The 12,455-nt window shown below is 32.7% G+C and overlaps 1 protein-coding gene across 3 annotated transcripts; it reads right to left on the bottom strand.

The window, feature by feature from the left end:
• Nucleotides 1-463: 463 nt before the first annotated feature.
• On the bottom strand, nt 464-7,886 carry LOC141455981 (carbonic anhydrase 7-like). 3 transcript variants are annotated; one of them, XM_074131520.1, is made up of 6 exons: nt 7,671-7,886; nt 5,477-5,617; nt 4,223-4,316; nt 2,698-3,097; nt 1,605-1,826; nt 464-635 (listed from the first exon to the last, which is right to left on the bottom strand). In XM_074131520.1, exons 1-6 carry the CDS (start codon nt 7,732-7,734, stop codon nt 522-524), a joined length of 1,035 nt encoding a protein of 344 aa, XP_073987621.1. In that variant the 5' UTR covers nt 7,735-7,886; the 3' UTR covers nt 464-521. The 3 variants fall into 3 exon arrangements, with proteins under 3 accessions (XP_073987621.1, XP_073987622.1, XP_073987620.1); XM_074131521.1 differs by having other exon boundaries at nt 2,764-3,097; nt 4,223-4,358; nt 7,671-7,883; XM_074131519.1 differs by having other exon boundaries at nt 4,223-4,358; nt 7,671-7,882.
• Nucleotides 7,887-12,455: the final 4,569 nt, after the last annotated feature.

Genomic DNA, 12,455 nt, shown 5'->3' with positions numbered 1-12,455 from the left:
ACCACTTTCTTATTTAATGCATCATTGTAGGAATCGAATCAGACAACTATTTTGAAAGTCATTCTTCGTTGTTATTTTCTTCAGAGCATAATAAGATTCTCAATATTACAAGGTTTTTGCAATTTTCGCTAAAGAAATAAATTTTATTTTGAAAAGAAAGACGAATGGATTTACTCTTTAGGAAAGAGTGCAGTCAAAAAGTTCGATTGAGTCACAAAGCCTCACCTTAATGATATTGCCTCCATGTTAGAGTTTTAGAATGTTTAGCCGTGCTAAAAGGTTTTTTGTTTGTTAGCCTTCGGCCTCCATATTTTTTTTTTAAGACCCAGCTGCCATCAAGCCAGTGCAACTGTTTACGCGATTAATTGACTATATGTAATCTGGTGCAATCTTATGACAGCAATTTTATAGGTTCATCACAGTCACAGATGTCTAAGAAGGAAAAAAAAAAGTATAGAACGAATTTGTAGAAGATCAAAAAAATCAATTTATTTTTTCTATCATTTCGATAAAGATACTGGTTAGGTTTCCTTGTTTATGTAGTACACTTCTCTGCCTCCTAATTCTTGCACACTTCTGAAATTTTCAGTAAGATAACCACCTTTCGCAGATCTCATCTTACGCAATAATTCCATCTAGGGAGAAAATAATTATATTAATTTACTGAACTGAAATTGTATTTTGAGAAAATTGAGATAAACACAGAATTCAGCGCTATGAAACCAATATTTGAAAAAATTAAAATATTGTAAATACTTAATACAAGCAAGCACTTTCAGCTACTGTTTAGGAAGTGTCTTATAATTTTTGACTCATCAAAAGCTATTTTTTTTTTAAATGTAATTAGTCATTAGTAATTAGTAATAAGTGCTGGATAATAATGGAGAGGGCAAATATTCCAATCACCTACTTAAGGCTCGTTAATTCATTTTTCCTAGATTTGGAAACTACAGGCCTATAACTATTATACATAGATTAAATTGTTAATTTTAAAATCCCTTAAATAGAACAATATAAGAGATTCAAGCATAAGGATCACTTTTGTATATTGGATATTGTTTTTCATATATCCCAAAAGTGAGGTGGGTGTTGGTCTAGTGGTTAAGAACGAGGCTTCGCGACGCCCCTCAGATATAATATTTCATAAATCGTATAACACAATACTTTGTCATTTTTTTTTTTTAATTGTTTCATGTATTTTTCATAATCATAATAAAACATTATTATGATTAAAGTGACTGTTTTGGATAATAATCTCACTCACTGTTTGTAATATCTGGAATCTATGGATAGTGCACAGAGTGTAACTCCAAAGCACAGAGGTATATCTCCTCGTTTGTTCAGGAAAATTTATTTCAAAACAATATCCAAAAATGATTCTTATGCTAGAGTTCTTATAATGTTCTATTTAAAGTATTTTATGATGTTCTATTTTAATCTATGATTACAATAAAACTATTTAAACTATCGTAGTTATTATCAAATCATTTATTCAAATTTATTTAAATTTATTTCCAAATCTTGGGGAAATGAACTAACGAGCCTTGAGTAGGTGTTTAAAATATTTGAACCTGCCAGAAAAATTGAAACGAAATTATTCTTACCTGATGCCTTGAAACATAAAGCGGGTCTCGAAGTACAATCCACACAACATTAGTAGGATATGGGTGAGATGTTGAAGAACCAGAGTAAGTAAAGTAGTCCTCTAAGTTCATTGAAGACACAAATGGTGCTAATAATTCTCCATTTTCTTCAATTGCACTGTACAAAGGAATAACATCTTCTGTTTTCTCCAAAAGAGCATAAGGTTTAGCATCCTTAGTTACCTAAAAATATTTAGAAATTATAATTCAAGTGCATTGCTCTTAAATGTCCTCTTTTGTGTGAGTACATAAATGAAAGATATAACACATCACATGCAGCTTCACTTCCGCTACAATTAAGTAGATTAAACAGTAAGTTAGACTTTAATGAAGATTAATGTTTTTAATGTAGTCTTCTTTAGGATACATGATGAACAATGAGATATACTGACATTATTGCCACTGAGCGCGGCAAAGAGATATGGATCATTGGCCCACCAGTTTTGTGTAAAACTATCGTCAACAAATGAATGTCAACGTAGAAAAAAAAAGTGTAACTTTTCAAATGTAGACTCTTTTAAACAGAGAAGTTCAGGGAGCACTTCGGGGTAGACAATATAAAGTCCATGGTCTGTGGTGTGGTTCGGCAGGTACCGAATTAACGTGCGACAGAAGAATCTTTACTTTCTCTGCTTGGCTCTTGCCGATTGAATTTTAATGCCGTTAATTTAATTATGAACGAACAAAGGAGCTGCCTAACTCTCAATGAAAGAGGAGAATCTAATTATTACTTTCAAAAAGTGAATCTAACATCAAATATTATATTTAATTTGCAAAATTAGTCTCAATAATACCATTTAATTGCTTAGCTTAGTGCCTTAAATAAATAAATTCTTTCAGGTTTCAAATGAGACAAAATTGATTTAAATTGTGGACTTACTTTGTACTGTTATGAATCTATATGTACTATCATAAATCTTTTTAGAAGTAATTATTTCCAAAAGCGCTAAATAAAGTTTTTTAACATCGCTGGAAGACGAAAATTAACCTGAAGAGTTTATAAAATAAATCTGGCGATCCTAGGTTTAGACCTTAGCTTATAATCAGGACTTACAAGGAAAAACAAAGCTACAACTGTAGCCAGTTTAACAGAAGGATTAGAAAATTTGACAGCCTCTACCCAAAATTTGTCAGTAGTTTCTATTTTATCGCAGGGATTTTCATCCGGATCCTCTTCTTCCAACCAAGTAATTAAGTGTTTCTCTGCCTCTTTAAAAACATTCTGTTCTGTTCTAATTTTTACTTCTGCTTCGAAATCGCCAGTATGTGTTAATTTTATTTCATTTATACATTCCTCTATTGAATCATTGACATTAATTGCATGCGTTCTACAATATGGACAGTTTTCTAAACATTTTTTGTAATAATATGTTTGTCTAATTTTCTCTAATTTTGTGAGAGAAATATTCAGTTTGTACTCTCGAGTAAAAACGAAATGGCCTTCCATTGAAAATCTAGAAAAGAGGTTCTTTTTTCAATTTTTTATTTAAATATTCTAATGGATTATAAATTCTTTTTACAATTAAATAAACTAATAATATTGCAAAACAAATGTCTGCAATGTCGTAAAGTTATGCAAGAATATAATGAATGCCCAGAAATTCCAAAAATGGTTATCATTCTGTTAAAGATGAATAATAACCAAGTGTTCAAATAAAGACACAAACAACTGTAAAGGAACATCGTCAGAGAAGTAACAAATGTAAACTGAAGAACAATAAGGTCCCAGATACTGATCCAGCTGAACTGTTTAAATGCCTAATATAATTAATAAGGACATCTCATGCTCCAGAACAAAAATCACTTCCATTTCTAAAAAGTAGTATGCAGCCATAAGAAGGTTTTGCGAATACAAAATACAGCCCCAACATTTCATTCCAAAGCCTGTAATTTACAGAGGGCAATATTGGCACTTAACAATTTGGAAGTAGACACTGAGACATTCAAGTTTTCATCAAAGATGGACGAATGTATTTTTCAGGTACGAACGATCAAGACTTTGGTTACAAGTCAGTGTTGTGCCTGAAGGGAAATTCCTGCGGGAAGTATTGAACTTGTGGGCAGTTGAGATGAAGAAGGTTGCATGAGGACCTATCATCAAGCGTTTTAGCGTCAATCGAAAATGAAAATGAAAAAATATAATGAATTGACATAAGGTCTGTAAAATATTGTTTTATTAAAATTTTGATTTTTTTTTTCTCTCTCAGAAAACTGTGGAGTTTTGAGCCTGGCACCTTCAAACGCACATCATCAGTCTGTGATTAGAAATGCCATTACTACAACTTAAACTCAGTGATTAAAATAAGATTCACGAAATTAGAAAACTACTGTAGTTACTCAAAGGATTCCTCCAGGTTAAAAGCTAAAAGTGGTATGAGTTTGGAGATGTTAAGTAAGTATCTTCTCTCCTTGAATAGCATACAATTAAAAGCATGCTAATTGGGTATATTTTTGCGAATTTATCAATAAATTATTAACCCTAGTCCAATCACACTTTCCATTTCTGTATTCTAAGAGGAAGTTGTGATTGGCCTAAAAATTTATGCCTCAATATTCCTAATAAAAAAGTAAGTTCTTACCGCTTGCCATCTATTAGGTGTTCACTACCTTCACATGCTCTTCCCCAATGAAAATGAAAATTTTCTAAATAATATTTATTGCGTAAGGGGCCACCTGTTATGGAAGGAAGTGATGCCTGTTTAGTTTTCACTTGAACTGAAATCAAATCAAATGTGCAATTAAATGGTTATGATATTTACCTTTTTAGGAAAACGCTTAAACTTATTTACCATATTTTTCTTGTTGGATTATCTTATATTATTAATATCTAGAGAACTATTATACCTGATACAATATTTGGAATACCTAGTATACAATAGTTCTATTTTGGGAAAGGATCAGCACAGTTATTTGTGCACCTGATTCCAGCAGTTTGCGCTTAGATTTTTTTTCTCCCTTACAATTAGCTGCACGGTGATGGACAGTGTTATTTGTACTGGAGCACAATGACTTCGGGTGTCAAATTACCTTTCATCATTCAAAAAATCATTTTCTCTTAACTCGTCTTCTTAATCCACAGACAATCCATTTTATTTTTATTTATTTATTTATTTTTTTCCTGACAATTCTATTCGATGTCTGAGACGACGTTGGCCGCGTGACTTTTTAGAAGACAGAAGTCAATAAATGGAAAATTGTTTAAAGAGTCACTTACTGGGAGTGACTATTTTCACTTTTCAATTGCCTGCAAAATTATTTATTGCAGAAGCTTCTCAGCCGTGTAGTTGTAAAATTCAAATCAATAAAATTCAAAAAGAAAATTATTGACTAATAATAATAAGTGTTTATTTTAACAGAAAATAATGTAATCCATACAAATAAAAATATACTTTTTCACAATAGACATTCGTCCGTCTGCCAAGTTAGTCTTTAAACTTACAGGTAAGATATATATAAAATAAAAATAAAAATGAAAAGAAACTTAACTCAAACAAAAAATGAAACCTAAATGAATTTATGAATAAAATAGCATTATTCAACCATTACACTGGGCAACAAGAAAACCTCTGTAAGTGGATGCCGCTCTCACGTACCAACAAAGTCTGTTCCAATCCTTCCCGTTTAAATATTCTTAAATTATTGACTAAATATTATATTATTTTTTATTCTTTTAATTATACGGAAAGTGAGTAGTAATGAAATCCTAGGAAGAAAACATCAGGGCAGGCAGGACTTGCATCCGGATTTCTGCTAAGGAGCCCAGTGTCTTAACTTCTAAGCTACCAGATAAAAAAAGTTAATTAAATAAAAAAAAAAAAGGAAGAGATATTTACGAGTTCTGCCATTGTTGGTTACTTTTAAATCTGCTGAAAAATCAAAGTTTTCCAATAACAAAGGTGGAAAATATGCCTTTTTTGTCTTACATAGACAAATATTTATTGGTGACTGAAACTTTTTGTTATTTGGCCAATTATCTGAAAATAATACGATCTTTCATTACTAAACTACATATCATTTCTCCAATTAAATTCTTTACTGTTAATTATCAATCTTATGCAGGAGTCCTGTGTTTTAAAAGATATTTTGTAACTTCTTGATTGCTGAAGAGTAAGGTTTGAACTCAGTATATACAGGGTGACCAGAGTTATATGCTCCACCCACTTTTTTTTAAACGGCAGGAAATTTCGAAAAAATAAAAAACACGTATTTAATCATTTTTAGTCTAGTTTATTTTCAGTGTTTGACCCATTATTTTAAACCCCTGTATCTCGAAATACAGCATCCAACTTTTGTTTTTCAAATGGAATGTTATATATTTTTTTGCAAATTTTTATAGTATTTGAGCTTCTAAAAAAAAACAAAAACAAAAAATTTGAAATTGGTTAGGTTTTTCAAAGTTATGGTAATTCAAAATATAAAAAACCAATTTCAGTTTATTGTCAAAATTAAGTTATTTTTTTAAAGAATCTGTTCAAACTGGGCACAATCAACGGATAGGCAAGCCAAAACTCTGGACCCCCACGCTTTGCTTGTAGCAGCACTTATAGTGGCGAAGTCAAGATCTAGGCAGGCTAGAGTTATTCGACGTTCAGGTTGTTTTTTCTACAAACGTTTGGTGTGGAGTTTTAGGAAATCAACTAATCGGCCCATACTACTACAGAGAGAACTTAACTGGTGCAAGGTACTAACTTTTTTTTAAAGAGACATTTTGCCAGTTCTGCTTGATGATGTTCCTCTACAACGTTGGCTAGATATGTATTTTCAACAAGATGGTTGCCCGGCATATAATGCGAGAGTTTTTCGACGTTACCTGGACAGAAATTTCCATGAAAAGTGCTTAGGGATTCATTGTCCGATCCAATGGTCACCTCGATCTCTGGACTTAACCGCAATGGACTATTTTTTGTGGAAATATCTAAAAAATGAAGTGTACAGTAACCTTAATCCCGTGGCTTCAGTCAATGGTCTGAAACATCGAATAACTCTAGCCTGCCTAGATCTTGACTTCGCCACCATAAGTGCTGCTACAAGCAAAGCGTGGGAGTCCAGAGTTTTGGCTTGCCTATCCGTTGATGGTGCCCAGTTTGAACAGATTCTTTAAAAAAAAAATAACGAATTTTGTCAACAAAGTGAAATTTGTTTTTCATATTTTAAATTACCATAACTTTTGAAAACAACCGATTTCAAAAAATGTTTTTTTGTTTTTTTTAGGAACTCAAATACTACAAAAATATGCAAAAAAAATATAACTTTCCATTTGAAAAAACAAAGTTGGATGCTGTATATCGAGATACAGGGATTTAAAAAAATGGGTCAATCACTGAAAATAAACTAGACTAAAAATGATTGAATACGTATTTTTTATTTTTTCGAAATTTCCTGCCGTTAAAAAAAAAAGTGGGTGGAGCATATAACTCTGGTCACCCTGTATACTAAGCATATGCTTCATTCTTTTTTCTTTCTTTTTACCTAGATGTTGGTTAAGTACTGTATTTTAAATATTAATTAATTTTGACGGTTTATTTTTTCACATAAGGATTTTTTTTTTTAATTTAGCTCTTTTAGTGGAGAAATAATGAGCTAAACAAAAAATAAATTCAGGCCAGAATTACGACTTTTTTAAATTGTTTTTTGAACTTATATTATGAAGTAAAGACGACAGAATTTGTAGCATTCATTTCTCTATTCTAGTAAATGGTTATTTGAGGTAAAGAATTGCGACTTTTATTCATCAAGCAATTTTTACAAAATGTATTCCTTCCCTACGGTATAAATGATATCGGTAGTCTAATAATAATTTAATAATTTTTAACTCATTTCTAAAAATTATTTTTAATTTTTCTCTGGGACAAAGCTCTACTGAAAAAATTGCAAATATTAGCAACGTTCATTTGAATTCCCTGTCTTGTAACTGATTACACATTTGACTGTGAAAATTTCACGAACATAATTTCATGTTTTTCAAAATACATTCAACTTAATAAAATATATATATCTTTTGCCCAAAAAGAAATTAAAGAATCTTACCGACAGCAAAAGATGGCCAGTTCATTTGCCCTATCACAAAGAACAGGAAGACTGTTGATTTCATTACTTTTTGCAAGAATTTATGTTGCAGAGCATTCTAACGAACTAATCCAGATTGTTTTTTTAAAACCACTCACCAAGTCGGAATTTGTTTTTCGTTTTTTTGAACAAAATAAATATCTACAAAATACAATATTTTATATGAGGGTCAGGTGATTAATGTCAAAATTTTATTATATTTTAAAGCTGCATAATACTATAGCTCCTTAGAGTTCCGTAGAGTTAATTGAGAGATTGATTTATATTTCGATATAAAACCCCAGTAATAACTTATTATTTTTAAATAATTTATTTAACCCTAATTTTATTTACTAATTTATTTTTAAAATATGACAAAGAAGACGTAATTGAACTATAATTTTGATAAAAATTAGGCAAAGCTTCCCTAATTGCCAGATAATTTTAGGGAAATTTTTACAAATTAAGTATATATACTTTAACAAAAACTTACAGTTTAAAATGTTAAGTATAAGGGTTTATTAAACGCCACAAATCAGCAAGTACCCAACATTTCATTAATACTCCAATGATATCATTTAAGAAATTTTACAGCATTATCTTTTCATTAATAGTTTTAGAATTTATTAGATGTCACGGACCCTTATGCTGGCTGGCCACTTCATTTATAATAATTTTTTTGTGAAAATAATAATAAAATGTATATTTCTTCATCATAACTAAATAGAAGCTTATTTTAACTCTATTCCACATTATTCTTCTGATTAATCTCTATTATGCCTTTATTCTGTGCAATCACATACACATGCACATTAAAATAAAAAAAAGACAAAGGTAGTTCTGATTACTATTTAAATTTAAATCACGAAGTTAGAACAAAATTTCAATCTTCAATTCGTCTAACAGAAGTATTTGAGAGCACAAATAACACACAGTTAATAACAAGTAAATTATTCAACAATAATTATTCATTTCTCAGTTGTAATTTAATGTAGACCCTTTAATTTAGTACTAGCAGTAAAATACATTAATAATTAACTGTCCTAAAAATGTGCAACTCTTATCTATTTTATATTCCATATATACATATAAGATTGTGGGAAGAACACCTAGATTAAGAATGTAGTTGAAGAAAACTATATTGTTTAATATTAACCAAATTAATTATTACCTATTACTTTTAACTCTTTACTACATAAAGTAACTGTAGGGGTAGTGAAACCCCACCACTCATCCACTCTAGCGTAGGGGTAGTGAAACCCCACCACTCACCCACTCTAGCCAGAGAAAGAGAGACAGCCCCCTCGGCACACAGAGAAGGGAGGCTCGGCGAATGTATATAAAAACGAGAGAAAAGTCAAAAAGGGGGATTCTGTTCAAAGTCTTACACTTCAGTTGTACACATCGTTTAGCCACGTCAGTCAGTCTGTTCTGTTCTGGTAGTGTAAAGTATACAGTCCTTGGCAGTCAGTCATATACATATATAAAATCATATACCGATACTAAGGTGTTATTTATCCATCAACATCTACAACCAACATCTCCTCAAACACATTGGTGGCAGCGCTATCGAAACCCAGCCGTTTCTCATTAAAAGGTAAGATAAATTTTTCATTCATTTTTTTTTTTATTATTCATTCTAATTTTATATACATTCGCCGAGCCTCCCTTCTCTGTGTGCCGAGGGGGCTGTCTCTCTCTCTCTGGCTAGAGTGGGTGAGTGGTGGGGTTTCACTACCCCTACGCTAGAGTGGATGAGTGGTGGGGTTTCACTACCCCTACGCGGGATGAAAAGGCTATTGGACGTTCTTCGCCGTTTATGTGTTGGCTTAGAATTGCAGATATGCCAACGTTGCTCGCGTCCGTAGTCAATATGAATTCGTAATTATAATTGGGGTATGCTAGAATCGGTGGGGAAATCAATTTTTGTTTTAGAATTTGAAATGCCGATGAACATTGAGAAGACCATACAAACTTGGTATTTTTCTTTGTTAAGTCTGTAAGGGGCTTGGCTATTTCCGAGAAATTATGAATGAATTTTCTGTAAAAACCTATAAATCCTAGAAAAGCTCTGACTTCTTTTAATTTTTTCGGAATTGGATAGGTTTCTACAGCTTTTAACTTCTCGTGATCTGGAGAAATGCCTTTTTTGCTCAATGTATAGCCCAAATATTTGCATTCTTCTTTGAAGAAGGTACATTTATTTAGGTCTATACAAAGATTGCCCTTCTGTAATTGTGTGAGAATTTTTTGTGTAGATGTTACATGTTCATGAAATGTTTTGCCGTGAAAAATTAATATGTCGTCAATGAATGTGAGGCATATGTCACCCGTGTATCCCGATAATAATTTATCCATTAAACGCTGGTATGATCCACTAGCGTTCTTTAGACCGAATGGAACAGATAAGAATTTGTATGTGCCGAATTGTGTTATGAATGTTGTTTTGTCTTGTGATGATTTGTCAAGTCTAATGGAATGGAATGCGTTTGAGATGTCGAGTGTTGTGAAGTATGTTGTGTCATGTAATGTTGATAATATGTATTGAATGTCTGGAAGAGGATAAATTTCCGATGTGGTGATTGCGTTTAATTTACGCAAATCAACCACGTATCTGTACTGTTTGCGTAACTGGGTGATGTCGTTTGGATCGACTTTTGTGTGATCCGCTGACTTCTTCTTAACAAGAATCACGGGATGAGCCCAGTTACTCGTCGATGGTTCGATTATTCCTCTATCCAGATTATCTTGTATTAGTGCTTTCAGTATGGGGGCTTCTGAATGTGATAGTTTGTAAGGTCGACTGTGTACAGGCGGATGATTTTGTGTGCCTATGTGGTGTGTAATATCTGTAAATTTTGTTTTGTAATCTTTATCATGAATGAATGTGTCATAAAATGGAGAAAATGCTTCAACAATTTTGTTTGCTTGTTGTGGAGAGAGATGAGTGAGTTTCTGGCGTAACTGTTGTTGAAAGGCTTGTAATTGTGTTTTCTGTTCGTGCGAGAGTTGTGGAATAGAATTTATGGTATGTTTGTTTGATGAGTTGTTCGTCTCAGGGTTGTATTGAATGTATGCTATTGGAAAATGTTTCGTGACGGAGATTTCATGTTGTATTGTATTTATTAATGTTACGGCACAAGCATTGTTATGTACGTTAGTCAGTGTGTGGGGTAAGTAAATTCCAGTAGGTAGACTGCCATGTTGTGTCAATAGTATGGAACCGTCTGGAATTTTTGTATGTAGCGTGTAAGTATTGACGATGTGTGATCGTGCAGGAATTTTGATTTTGTGTCTGGTTGATAATGTTTCTGGTAAAGTTGTGTTTTGAATGTTGTTAATTTGTGATGTTGTGTTGTCTGTTAAGAATGGAATGACTGTTTTGTTTATGATTATGTTTGAGTTTTTGAAATTAATAATGGCTCGAAATTTTGTAAGTAGGTCTCTCCAAATGATCATTTCAAATTCATTTTTCAGTTGGGACACTATGAATTTACCTTGAATTTTTGTGTCTTGGCCTATGGATAATTGAATGTTTGACAGACCATAATTAGGAATAATCTGGTTTGTGATCGATTTTAAAATGATACCAGATTTTTCGGGCCTCGATTTGACGTGACTGGCATCTATGAGCAAGTGTGAAGCACCCGTGACGATCAGAGCTTTAACTTTTTTGTTTTTAATTTGGATGTTGATTAATAAATGATTTGAATCGTTGAGTGCCGGGATCAAGACCGTGGTAGCCGTTCGTGAAAACGGCTGAGCGCCTAATCGTTTTTTGAATTATTGAACCAGCATGCCTTTGCAGTATGGCCTCGTTTTTCACATATCTGGCATGTTGGCGGAACCATCTATTCGACGTATTGCCAGTATTAAATTTGTTATTATTATTATTGCTGTTATTATTACTATTATTATTATTGTTGGGCATTTGTTTTATGAAATAGGGCCTACTTTGCCTGAAGGTACGATGGTCTGGCTTAAATTGTGGCTTTTTGCCAAAATTAGTACGCGCTTGTTTATTATTATTAAAATTATTATTTTTGTTGTTGCAGTCGCGGTTCCAGTGGTTGCCTTGACAAAAGTTACAAGGCGAAGGTGGTTTAGAAATAGAAACTCGCCTTCTGTTATTTTTCACAACTTGAAATTTTTGTGTGCATTCCGAGTTCCAATGGACGCCGGAACAATGTTTGCATGGCGATGGCGGTTTGTCAGAAGACTGTATTGGCGAATCTGCCTTTTTAATGGCAAATATCGAACCTTGAGGTTCTGCACTTTGTATGTCCCTGAGGGCTGTTGCATAAGTTTGAGCCTCATCAAGGTTTTTGGGGAGTTTAATTTGGACTTGGGCCTTCATGGAACTTGGAAGTGATGAAGGCGTCCGTTGTTAATTGTTCTACTAGAGTTTGTAGCGTTTGTAAGGGATTTTGTTGAGCCTTAAATAAGAGCGATGTGGAAATGTGCTTTATTCTGTCAGCAAAAGCTTCCAGAGTTTCTGATGGATTTTGTTGCAAGCTCGTTATTTGCTGCAACAACACCACGGGCGTTTTTTCTTTTTTAAATCTGGCAATTAGACTTTCCGTTGCTAGTCGGTATATTAAAATGACGTTATCCTTTGTACACTGCGTTTTAAAAGTGTCAAAGAAAATTTTTGCCGCACCCGTTAATTTTAAAATTAGGATTTCCAGTTTGTCGGCTTCTGACCATCCCGAAATCGTACTATAATTATTAATTTGGTCTATGAACGAATTGATGTCGCTATTATGT

Source organism: Rhodnius prolixus, unplaced genomic scaffold (genome assembly GCF_049639745.1).
Source record: "Rhodnius prolixus isolate KJV_2025 unplaced genomic scaffold, Rpr scaffold_4, whole genome shotgun sequence".
Taxonomy (NCBI): Eukaryota; Metazoa; Arthropoda; class Insecta; order Hemiptera; family Reduviidae; genus Rhodnius; species Rhodnius prolixus.
The sequence above is the reverse complement of the archived record's forward strand: the minus strand, read 5'-3'. Positions and strand labels throughout refer to the sequence as shown.